Source organism: Saccostrea cucullata, unplaced genomic scaffold (genome assembly GCF_032062105.1).
Source record: "Saccostrea cucullata isolate Sc308-1 unplaced genomic scaffold, CSIRO_AGI_Scuc_v1 ctg382, whole genome shotgun sequence".
Lineage (NCBI taxonomy): Eukaryota > Metazoa > Mollusca > Bivalvia > Ostreida > Ostreidae > Saccostrea > Saccostrea cuccullata.
Window position 1 is genome coordinate 988,918 of NW_026925758.1, and position 12,645 is coordinate 1,001,562.

At 31.6% G+C, this 12,645-nt stretch overlaps 1 protein-coding gene across 1 annotated transcript in view; it reads right to left on the reverse strand.

The window, feature by feature from the left end:
* Positions 1-12,645, reverse strand: part of LOC134269741 (probable chitinase 10) — a 56,936-nt gene extending 44,291 nt beyond the window's left edge. The window contains exons 1-14 of the mRNA XM_062751945.1: positions 12,359-12,645; positions 6,682-6,757; positions 6,234-6,377; positions 6,068-6,085; positions 5,305-5,479; positions 4,894-5,146; positions 4,645-4,769; positions 3,485-3,608; positions 3,017-3,205; positions 2,736-2,858; positions 1,867-2,629; positions 1,720-1,776; positions 694-880; positions 397-419 (exon numbers count right to left, since the gene is read on the reverse strand). Coding sequence (XP_062607929.1) covers positions 397-419; positions 694-880; positions 1,720-1,776; positions 1,867-2,629; positions 2,736-2,858; positions 3,017-3,205; positions 3,485-3,608; positions 4,645-4,769; positions 4,894-5,146; positions 5,305-5,479; positions 6,068-6,085; positions 6,234-6,377; positions 6,682-6,757; positions 12,359-12,361 — 2,260 coding nt within the window. The 5' untranslated portion in view covers positions 12,362-12,645. The remainder of the gene's footprint in view (positions 1-396; positions 420-693; positions 881-1,719; positions 1,777-1,866; positions 2,630-2,735; positions 2,859-3,016; positions 3,206-3,484; positions 3,609-4,644; positions 4,770-4,893; positions 5,147-5,304; positions 5,480-6,067; positions 6,086-6,233; positions 6,378-6,681; positions 6,758-12,358) is intronic.

The window sequence follows — 12,645 nt, forward strand, 5'->3', positions numbered from 1 at the left end:
CATTTTATATATGTTACAGTCAAACTCTTTGATGATAGACAATTAATGAAATGGGCAGAAACAACTCGACGAGGACGTCACATTGAAATAAGCAATTTTACTGCTCAAGTGTTAGTATGTGATAGAAGCAACAAATAATCTCACTTCCCAAATAGGTTGAAATTGTTGTAGATTAGAATTTTCTATCCAACCTTTTTTTTTAAAGACACGGAAACGTTATAGTTAAAGATAAAGGTTCGTAGATGATGAACGTGTAATCTTTGATTATTTCATATTCAAGTGATTGTCCTCTTATTGACACAATATATTCTTTAAAAATATTTGACAGAAAACTCTGATTTATGTTTTTTTTAAAAACTATTCCGAAATGACAGATTTTTCTTTAAGATCAATTACCAATTCTGTGCGTATGAGAGTAGCTGAAATGGATTGAAAATGAATTTCGGACTTAATTTCAAGCCGAATTGTACCCTCCCATTTCAATGTCTATTATCAACTATTTTGACAAATATTTTGAAAATAATGTAAGTTGCATATTTATAATCTTTCGCCATCTTATTTTGTTAAATTGGATCAATTAGCCTATAGCATTTTTTTTCAAACTTTACAATAACAGTAAAAATTATTGGACGTTTTAAATAGAAATATTAAATTTACTCATATTCAAGCACATCAATACATCTCCCACCGGACTATTTCCTGGGCGGACTGGCACAGTCCACAGCTGTGATCCAGTCACAGATCTGTTTGCGCGGATTGTAATATAAGTCCTTTGGACATTTATAATGGAATGTTCTCTGACTTTGGCACACATAGTATTTTGAACAATCGTTTACATCAGTGTAATAACCATTTCTTCTTCTTCGACAATTGAAATAGTCTGTAATTGAAAAGAAAACTAGTTTACTTTGCATTATAATTAAATAAATAAACCTCAAGCTATTCCGTTGCCTGAAGAATTTATAAAAATCACTCCACCATTAAAAACTTCAAAAAACAAAATTCCTTTATGTTAGAAAAATAAAGTATTTGACAAATTTTTTGAAAATTTTTTTCAAGTTGGAAGTTAAATTTAAACTTTTATGGTTCGTTATTTGTGTGCATGTCCATAAGAAAAGCTGTGACGGTTATCAAATATTTAATTTTTTTACTTAGACGTAAGAGGACAGGAGTTAATTATGAAACATTAATCCTCCGATTAACATATTCGACATGAACCGAACACCGTGACAGCAATAGATGAGATGAACATACAAGGCAAACATCTTCATGCTATACAAAAGCTTGGACTCCATAATTTTTTTTTTCCCTAAATTGAGGAAAATATTCAACTTTTATTTTAACATGCAATTGACAGCTGTCTCAATAACAATAAAAATATTCAGGATAATGGACCATTTCATTTACCAACTTTCATTAAAATATATCTAAATTGGTAGTCATATGGAGGAAGAAATATTTTTGCATACAATTTGGCCCCTATAGTGAAGGCTATAATGATGCAGAGACTTGTTAAAGGCGTAAAATCTTGTTCTTTCAAAGAGGAAAGGAAATATTCATAGAACTAATTTATGTATCTATATCAATGATCAAAGAATTGTGCATTATAGGCTATATCAAAAATAGTGTCCAGGTGTGCACCCTGACCATCAACTTATGATCTCCATATTCCAAATCTGTGCTATAAAATGACGTTTAGGCAAATTATTTCCAACTTACAAATATACTGTGGGTAAATTTTCCTTTCAGTTACATGTAACCAAAGAGGAGATTTCTCTGCAAGAGAGAGACTATCATGCTTAACATTGCTCAAAACTAACAATCATTCCAATCTTTACGAGATAGCTACCCAAACTAGTCACTTACTTAGAATGCCAGTACGTGTAAGCACCAGGTTGACCTGTTCCAGTCCTCTTGGGGTTGGTGTCTCTGTTGTAGTTTTTCTGGTCGGGAATATTCTGTTCAATGACGGTGGTTTTCTAGTTGTAACTTTGGGCAATGGTGACGGTGTAACTTCCCTCACTGTAGTTCTAAACGCCCGACTTGGTCCACGTGTCGAGGTTTGTGGTCGAAAAACTCTATTTATAGAGTTAAAAGAGAATGGCATTTTTTTGTATCTAACAGTAACTTTAATATGTCTGATGGTGGTTGTTTCTCCATCAGTTTGTCCTGTTGTTGTCTGCATTACAGGGCTCGGTGTTGGTCTTGGTATTATGATGGTGATATTGTTTGGCGGGGGAGGTGAGGAAACTCTGATGTTCGGTGGTGTCACAATGGGCGGTGGTAGGGTGTTAATGAAAGGCGGTAATGTCGATGGTTCCTCCGTAGTTGTGGTTGCTTCTGTTGTTGTTGTGGTGGTGGTAGTAGTGCTGGGGGTGGTAGTGGTAGTGGCTTCTGTGGTAGTAACTTCTGTTGTTGTTGCTTTTGTGGTTGTGGCCATGGTAGTTGATGTTGTGCTTGTGGTTGTAGTAGATGGAAAATTAGACAAACGATCTGCTTGTAATGTTTCAGAAATAACAGAAGTCAAGGGGTACGTCCTAGAGGACGTTGAACACATTTTGTTAAAGTCGTCAAGCGACAACGACCACACCATGCTGCCTCCATAGCCCTCTTGTAGAATCCATTTTGCCTTAGAGTGGAAAACAAATTGACAAACTTGGATGTGTTTTGAATTTTTTTTCTTTTAAATTATGGTTTACAATGTTCTCTTCAATCAAACTTGTTCAATAGCTCACCTTATTTTTGACGCTGTAAATGTCATCATATCCCACCCACGTGTTCCCAGTGACGTAATAAGGCACACTTTGCTCCTCGTCTCTGTGTATTTTGCCTTTCCGTCTGTCTTGCATCTGACAAACCTTTGTAGAAATACGAGCACTTATTAATAAATGAAAAGGCATTAAATCATTCATAATCATTAAGATTTATCTTGTCAAACGTTGCTGGGATTATGCTGTTTTTGCATTTCCTATTTTTAACAAGTTATTGTAATCTGAAATCCGTTCGAAGCAATTACTTCATAATAAGACAGAAATCCGGTTTCTCTTGTATACTGGCCTGGGCGCCCTGGGGCCACGGCTGATGCGCCAATGTGCCGGTCATTTCGAGGGTCGGCCAGTGTGAACGTTCTTCCGTACGTGGCTATCCCAATGTTAAGTTTATCTCTGGGTGCACCATTCTGTGTCCAATAATTAGCGGCCCAGTTCTGATAATTTATTGCAATATTTTAGGTTAAGAAAAAATACGTGGATGTTTAAAATGCTTTGGCGTTTTTCAGTTCAAATATCAAACTACTTTTATTTTATTAAAATTTTGAAACAAATAAGTTTAATTTGCTCATTCATTGCCAAATAAATATACTAAATATTTTATTTCAAAAGTTTTCATTTTTGAAAAATAACTGGAAATACATTTAACCTTTATTTTAAAAGTAACCCAAAAAAATCAGATAATAAAATCTGAAGGTACGTGTAATTATATTTACCGTGTTCATTGTTCTTTGGGTCTCCGTTTCTGACCGACGACTGTATAGTGGGCTATTATGACCCACTGTGCTCTCCCATCCACCGTGAAAATCATACGTCATCAAATTTATAAAATCAAGATGCCTGGAAATATAAAACATTACTTTTACTTAAGCGATTTTAACAACAGAAACTAGGAAACATTTTTAAGGTATGAATTTCATAGATACCCATGTTATACTGTATAACCTGGGTAATGGTTGTTTACGCTTTTATCATCTGACTAGATAAAAAAAAATTAGTCTTTATCGTGTTATTAGTCTATACCTGTGTTTCCTACATCACAAGGACTTACGTCAAAAACGTACCAATCCGCTTGACGTTACATTGTAAATAAATGCTATTTGAAGGCATTTTAAACATTGTTAAATGATAATTTGATTTAATTTCAATATACCAGGGAAAACTTCATAATGGAAAATTAAATGCAGATATACCTTCATCACCTGCATACTGAGTATATATATCTTAGTTGATTCGATACGCAAGAGCATGATCTACGTATAAAAATTTTCTAAAACGAGGTAGATTAACGACAAGCAAGTTGATGAAACAAGAATATCAGCAGTCTCGTTTAAAGTCATCATTTCGTAAGTTCTATGGTCGATACAATGACCTTGTCAGCAAATACAATTTATCATTGAGTCAAATGCCGACTGACGTTTTCCTAACTAATTGTTAGTCCATTATTTATACACTGAATTGACGACGGATTATTCCTTTTTTCCTGATCATGTCAAGGAACACACGGCGGATGTGACTGGTAAACAGGGGATGCTCACTTCTCCATGGCAACTGATCCCACCCCTGATGTCTCGGAGGTCCATGTTTGCTCTGCTCCTATTTTGTATTGTTTTATGGACTTTGAGATTGAATACTGTTCGTTATCTCCATATCCTTCTCATTATAAGGAATGGATGAAATAGCTTTCCAGATAATACTGGTATATCTGGGTTTATGCAGTTTTAGGGCAAGGGATGCTCAATCCTTCATGGCACCTAATTCCACCTCTGATGTTTTAGAGGTCTGCGTTTGGTCTGCTCCTGATTTGTATTGTTTAATGATTTTTTAGCTTGATATTTTATATTTCATATTGTTCTATCTTTGTATTTAGACATACTTGGCTAGAGTCCTTATATCATAAGCCTGGTCCACGAGTTCTTTACTGGTCGGTACAGCGGCTGACAGAAGAAGGCGTGGTTTACCTGATTGCTGAGCTTCCCGATCGAACGCCTCCCGTAAAAGCTTAAAACAAAGGGAAAATCGTAATGCTTTTTGTTGAATTAGCACTGGTAGAAAGTAAAAACCACTTTTACTTAACTAAAAGTAAAGATCTAATAAAATTCTGTCCCACTGTGTTTTTGGTTACCTTAACCAATTTAGCGAAATTCTCTTTATCCTCTGGCCTCCCCCCTCGTCTTGTAGGGTACTCCCAGTCTAAGTCTAATCCATCAAAGCCGTACTTTCGTAGAAAATCAATAGCTGAATTGACAAACAGCAATCTATTCTCTGTTGAAGCAACCATTGGAGAAAATGCCTTACTGCCAGCATTCCAACCTCCAACTGCCAGTAATGTCTTCAATTCTCTGTTCTTATTTTTCAGATTGTTAAATCTTTCATACCTGAAAAAATTACGGGATCAATAATATTCAAACAAAATAAAGACCGATGAAGTATTCACAAATTAGGTAGATATAAATAGCTACAGAGAACAATTACACCATCATGTTTCTTACATTTTACCAATTGTAAAATAATAAATTGATGCTAAATGTCTTACATCTGTGGATCGTTCCATTCGCTTGTCTCTATCTGAGCACCTTCTAGTTTGGCAAAGGCGTATATCAAGTGGCTGCACAACTCGGGCCTAATGTCCTCGGGGGTAAATCGAGCTGGAGCCTCTCTGTACTGCGCCCAGTTTGTATAATAACATACTCTTCTATGTTTCTTTGTTGCTGCGTTGTAATTAAATTTTTAAAACAATGAATGTAAAATATATGCACGTGTTCAAACTTAAACTCAGTATGCTAGGCCTGAGTGAAAGTTATTCATATTCAGATGCTTAACCAGAAATTTTTGGTCATTTCAAACAAAAAGTTGTTCTTAAAAATCAAGTTCCCTTATACGCGTTTCATTTTTGCTACATAATGCAAAAATGATAATAAAATTTTTAAGTTCGATTTTAACATAAATAAATGAAGTGTCATTTCATGAGTTACCGGATATCTTTTTTCTTCAGACCTCAGATTATACTCAAGAATGTATTAAATAGTTACTTCCCTTTGAATATAAACTCTCATTTCTTCTAAATCAATTAAAAAATAAATAAATTTGTTCGACGTTAAACTTAAAGTCTACAGAAAGGGGTTTGATTTCCAACATTTAAAACAATACAGAACATATCAGCAAGATAAAAGATTAAACTAGAATAAGAACTTGCTGGAAATAACTACCATTAAAATCTTGCAGACAAAATTTGTGGCTGAATTAAATATATTAAAAAACTTAAATGTCCTCAACATAGCATAAAATATTATGTTTACCTTCAAGTGAATTTCCATCTGTAATTAAGAAAAATGATAATATAAATTTATAATTTAATATTGACAACACAAAAATAATCAAGCAATCTTCTAAAACAATATATTAAGTGTCCTTAAATGAAAATCAATATACTAGTTTTGACAATATATAAACAATAGATCTTACGACAGAGGGAGGGGGATTCATCCGAGCCGTCCAGACAGTTCTGATCTTTGTCACACGTCCATTCTGTAGGTATACATGTCCCGTTACCACAGCGGAATTCATTTAATCTGCATACCGTTCCTCTTCTGGCATTAAAGCTAAAAACTGTAGGGATTTAATAAAGAATTCAAAATAAAGATAATTAACATGGTCAGAAACCGATTTAAAAAAATCAACAAACGATTCAAATCTGTGAACAATGCATTAATATCAATGTTTGTTAGTCATCACATAATTAATTTAAATTAGGTAAGATTGCTTTAAATAATCATTTGTAAGTTTGTTTCTCGATATATAAATGAATTGATGATTTAGGTTAAGCAAGGATATCTTTTCACTTTTTATTTCATCTCTAAACATTTTTTTTGCAATACAGGGAGTATATCTCAATATTGTAAAATTTTCTTACTTGGAGGAGGCTGTCCTAAAACAAAATTAAGTTCACAGAAAATCACGAAAAGGTAAAGGCAGCTGTACATAAGTGTCTGAAAATAATCAAAAAGAAAACTTAAAAGAAATTCTTGTAAATTTGTTAAAGCACAATGATATGTATACATTAGCAAAAACATATACACTTAAATAAAAAAAAGTAAGATAATAGACAGTGATCGAAAAAAAAAAACCCAAGTTTTTAATAGAAATTCCACAGGTAAAAGAAGGTCCCGGGGATTATCAAAATACACATCCCTGTCGACTAGTCACACCCACCTTGAGCCCAATCCACTGATTATGAAGATATACATTATATTTGTAGTCAAATTTATTATAAAAAAGCTTTATGATTGGTCGAGATACGACCCAAGTTGGGAGACATACACGCAAAGTGCGTGTGATAGCGGAATAATACCAATAGACAAAAAAATAAAAATAAAAAACAGAACTTATCTATGCGAGAGGTGTTGTAAAAAGTCACCACATTGTGAAATTTTAGGTTTATGCAGGAATATATTAGTTTTTTTTCCAATGCCCAATGCCATTATAACTTGCACATGAATTATTTTAGTAAAAAAGCAATGTTTAAATTGCAAATATGTTTCTTTTGTTTGATACATCTGTTTCATATTTGGATATTTTACAAGAAAAAGATGTTAATGGTACACGTAATATAACAACCAAGCTCTATGATAAACATTATGGCTTCAAAATTTTCACTCGTCAATTTCCCTTAATTACAATATACCTTCATCAACTGCATACGGAGTTTATATCTATCGGTAAGCAAGAGCATGTTCTACGTATGTGCCATTTCTAAAAGGAGGTTATTATTGCTGCATAAGTAAAGGAAGTTGAAAAAGAATACCGTTATCACATTTATCATAAAGCTTGATTATAGTATTACCATTAACGTTTTTTTACAAGTAAAATATCATAATAAGAAACATGTGTCAAACTCTGTAGTATGTTTTATTTCAAGCTCACTAGGATATATATCGAATGGAAATAACCATTATGAAGTGACAATACGTCGTAGATGTATCTTTTTACTTATAAGAATATAAACAAGTTTTGCTTTATTATATCATATGAAAACAAAATAGGTCTGCCAATGACGAGCCACAATATTGAAATCCATTGGATTTGCAATAGATTATTAGAAGACCTGGTCTCCAAACAACCACATAGATATAGTCAATCAGAAACTTAACCATCTTCTTAATATCAGCTTCAGAGTACGTCTGTGTACAATCAGAATGTTTTTTTACAAATAGTTTTGCAAATACCAATGACAAGGTAAGTAAATTTACGAGTCCCGTTTTAATTGAAAAAGCAGCTGTCAACGTTATAAAAAAGCATGGACTGGCTTTAATTCATCTTAAAGAATGGTTGTATAAAAAGTTGAAAAGTCGTAAGTTTTTTATGCTGTAGATTTTATTAAAATTTTGTTATTTTATATTTCCCGAAAAAGTTTCTAGAAAATTTTAAGTATCCACATCTGATCAAAATCACTTCTCAAATATAACATTGCACAGTACTCTTGAAGTTTCTTCTTCCCTACTGTTTACAGTTTAGTGAGGATTAAAGAGGCTTGGTACAATATTTACTGGAACCTGCTATTAATATGTTTGTTAGGGATTTTATGGAGTCTGGAATCCAATAATGGGTATAGTAATTCAAATTCTTGTTGGTAATAATATAAACTTCCATAATACTTGTTTGAAAAATCAAAATTATTGAAGACCAATCACAAGATCTTGATAATAACGAACTCCTCTTTTATTGAGGAAGACTGGAAGCTTATTGATAAAGCTATGATATCAAAAAGCCTCCTCTCCAATTTATATCAATAAGAATCATTGAACAAGTCATATATTGATAAGATCTTACACAAATAATATAGAAGAAATTCATTATCTTTAGATTTTAAATATGAAATATAGTTGACATACATTCACTCTTTGCTTTGAAAACAGCTCGATAGTCTATCACTTGATGGAAATGAAACTGTATATTTCAATGACTTATTGATAAGATCTTACACAAAAATATAGAAGAAATTCATCTTTAAATTTTAAATATGACCTTAGCTTGATGGTGAAACTTTCAATGACAGGGTAATCTCAGTAGATATACTAAATGTTTAGTTTTGAAACTTACTTAACAAGGAATTACTTTTTCTTTTATATAGCAGACATACATGCACTACATATGTATCTTGGACAATCCCTTTGACTAAACCCTTCTTTTTTAAGTTATACTCTTGGTTTTTTTTAATTAAGGGGGCTGACTATGGTTTCCATTGCGCAATATTTCGCGCATCATAGTAAAATGAAGCGTATTTACTGTTTTAATGCAACTTTTTTCGCTTAATTATTAAAATTAAACAAAATTAAGAAATTTTTTTAATTACAATTTGATATAACTGATTTTTTTCACCGATTTTGCAATTTAGGTAGGTTGTCGTCGTTTTGTTTTTGACGTTTGATAATCTTAGCTCTTTAAAAAAGGGTTAATAAATATATTATTTATACGCTCTTGAAATTTATAGAAATTTGAGAAAGATTTTTATTATGTTTTCATTTGCATTACATATTTTGATTATAAAAGTAAAAATTTCTAATTTACAAATTATAACCATACACGGTGATAATATGCGCTACAGTAAAATATACCCATAGGCCATTAAAAAGACTCGATAATTTGGCCAAGAATTAGAGTCACTTATAATTTAATTTTAAAGTAATTATTCAATTGGGGATGTAAAATTGTGTTGTTTTTATGAGTTCAAATTTTTCCTATAACATTCTAAAGACTAGCAGCCATGATTTACTAGACTGTTTGAAATTAAAGGACTGGAATTTTTGACAATAAAGAATTAAAGAACATGTCACAATGCGTTCCTTTTTGGATTACACTGTGTAAAGCAAAAAATTGGCATTTTCTATATAACATAGACCTGTATTTTGAGACGGTCCCTCAAAAATACCTGGTGATCCCCCAAACTTTGCAGGTACACTGAAGTTAATGTAAGTTATATATGGTATAAAAATGAAGAGTTTCGCTATTGTAGTTTTCACACAATAAAACTATAGTCGGCCCCCTTAAAAGAATAATAATTGTATCATTATATAAAGAAAGACGAGTGCATTACATTTGATTATTAACTCTTCTACAAATTATAACCATACACGGTGATAATATGCGCTACAGTAAAATATACCCATAGGCCATTAGACTGTCTGACTCAAGATTTTCCTATCATTCTAAAGACTGAAATTTCTAGACGTTGACTTGACAATAAAGAATTAAGAACATGTCACAATGGATTACACTGTATACCTGATCTATACATAGAGCTGGTGGTGATGTTGATCACTCTGGGAGGTTTATTTTAGATCTGTGTTGTTTGGAGGTTTTTAACTCGATCACTGAGTATTTCACTTTAAAAGATTTTTAAGGATTTAACGAAATTAGCGGAATTCCTGAGCGGTTTGGCATTTAATGTAGAAATCTAAGACAAGCGAGATAATGATAGCAGTGACACCTGTTAATTGTATTTTGTGATCACCTGTCACACATGTACACACCTCATTTATCTTATCTAGGGTCGACAGGTAAGTTACTGTTCTCATCACGTGTTCTCTCAGATCTAATGTTTTCATGTTATTTTGTTTGTACTACTCTTCATTCAATATTATTGTTACTTTCCTGCTTCTTGTGATAGATTTTTTTTAAAAAGAATTTTCATAATCTTAGTATTTAGTAATCTTAGAGTAAAAAAGATCTGGTTTTAATCAGACTGATGTGTTTGACATTTCAATTATTATAAAATCTTAAATGAATATCTTAAAATGCTTAAAATGACGAAAAAGAATTTTGCATAAAAATAAAAGAGCAGCAGCATTAAATTTTCTCTTTTTGAATGTCATAGAACGAAACGCCCTTGAAGGAATCTAATTTGATATCTTTTAAAGAAGATTCCAGAAAGTTAGATTAGAAAGAAGGCTCTTCCTTTCCTTTTTCATTTTTTTAAACATTAAAATTTTTATTTTCTTCAAAATATGCAAACCACTGGTAACTTATCATGGGCATATGAAACCGATAGGATGTTTTAAGAAAAAGTTCAAGATATATTTACAAATTTTAAGAAAAAGTTCAAGATATATTTACAATTTTTTAGAAAAATTTCAAGATATATTTACAATTTTTAAGGAAAAGTTCAAGATATATTTACAATTTTAACGAAAAATATTATATTTTAAATTCGTGAAAGCGTTTTAAGTGTTTAAATTTACTACAATCAATTGGTATGCGCCAAAGTCAAAATTGAGAACAGCTAGGGGGGTAGAATAATTTGCATAACAATAGCTAGAATTAGATATTTTGAGTATCACTGGTGAAATTGTAACAGTTAAAATATTTAAAACGTACTCCAATAAATGCGTTAGTAAATAAGCATATTTTTACTGTTTTCCTTTTAAATTTGAGATAGGAAAAAATAGAGATCATTTTATTTTGAAGTGACTTAACTAGACCTTATCCTTTCCCATATTTTACAAACATTTGATTTTTTTTTTTTTGAAATTGTTTATACTAGAAACATGATGTTCAAAACTCAATCAAAGACTTATTAAAAATCATTGGCATTATCTGTATTTTACTCTTGGTGATATATAATGAGTTCCAAATTACCTTTCATAATATCAGAAACGAACATTTTATTATACTAGTACAGAATTTTAAATTTCTGATAAATTAATTGATAAATAAATAAATATTTATTGTTTAAAGCTAACAGAAGAAGGGAATCGAAAATTGCGTCATACTTGATTTCTGTTTGTTGGGATAAGTACATAATTTAAATAAATTTCAAATATCTTGATAGAAAGCAACATTTTCACGTTGCTCAAACGTTAATTCGTAGAATAGGAAGATTACTTTTGATCATTATCTTTGAAATGTTAATTAGCTACTTGTTTACAAACACGGACATTTTTTACAATGATTTATTCCATTTCTTTGAAACACTATCTGCTGATGACAATAACTCTAATCAACCAAAATACACATGATAGTAGGAAAACATTATACATGTAATATTAAAACAGTACAAAGTTCCGAGCAATTATTAGTATGACATTGCATAATTAACACACAGTGCAAATGTAATTTTTACGTCTTAATTGGACGTCCATGGACACTAATTAACATTCTATGTTACTCAAGCTACAGGAAGGTAGTGTAATGAATATTCAGAATTTTCTTTTAAGGTCCCATTAGCATTTCTTGTAAAAACTTTGACGTAACTTTCGTTTAACCTCGGTTAAAATAGAAAGTACATCCATCTTTAAACATTAGGAGCAATGTAATTCAAAGTAATCCAAAATACCAGAAAACCAAAGATTCAATAGTCAACATATTGATTTCTATTAGCTTTCGTTTTAATAACATTATTATGAAGAACTAATTAGTGCAGTTAAAACATATTTCAGTTAACAATTAAATTAGTGTCATCTCCTCCATCTCTTTGAAACATTAAAAAGGTACATTCATTAAAAAAAAAGGATTTTTAAGATATGATTATCTTAACACTATTATGGGAATAGCAAATATATTTAAATTTAATTGTTTTCACCTAAAATACTCACCATTTTAAATCCAGCTTAATAAAATCTATCACTTTTTCAGGAAAATCCAAATAAATTAACGAAACACTATTATTCTTATAAAGAAATCACTATTATTTTCTTAAGCACATCCCAACGTTTTAATTGGACGCAAACTGATTTCTTATTGCTGGAAAGCCATTACGGTGGCATAAAGAGAGTCCTGAGCAGTAAAGATGGCCCACACTATTCCGATAAGTCTCGCCCGAGGCCCAGCCAGCTAATGTCACGGAGTAAGTGACGGATAAGTAAAACAATTACTACAATCA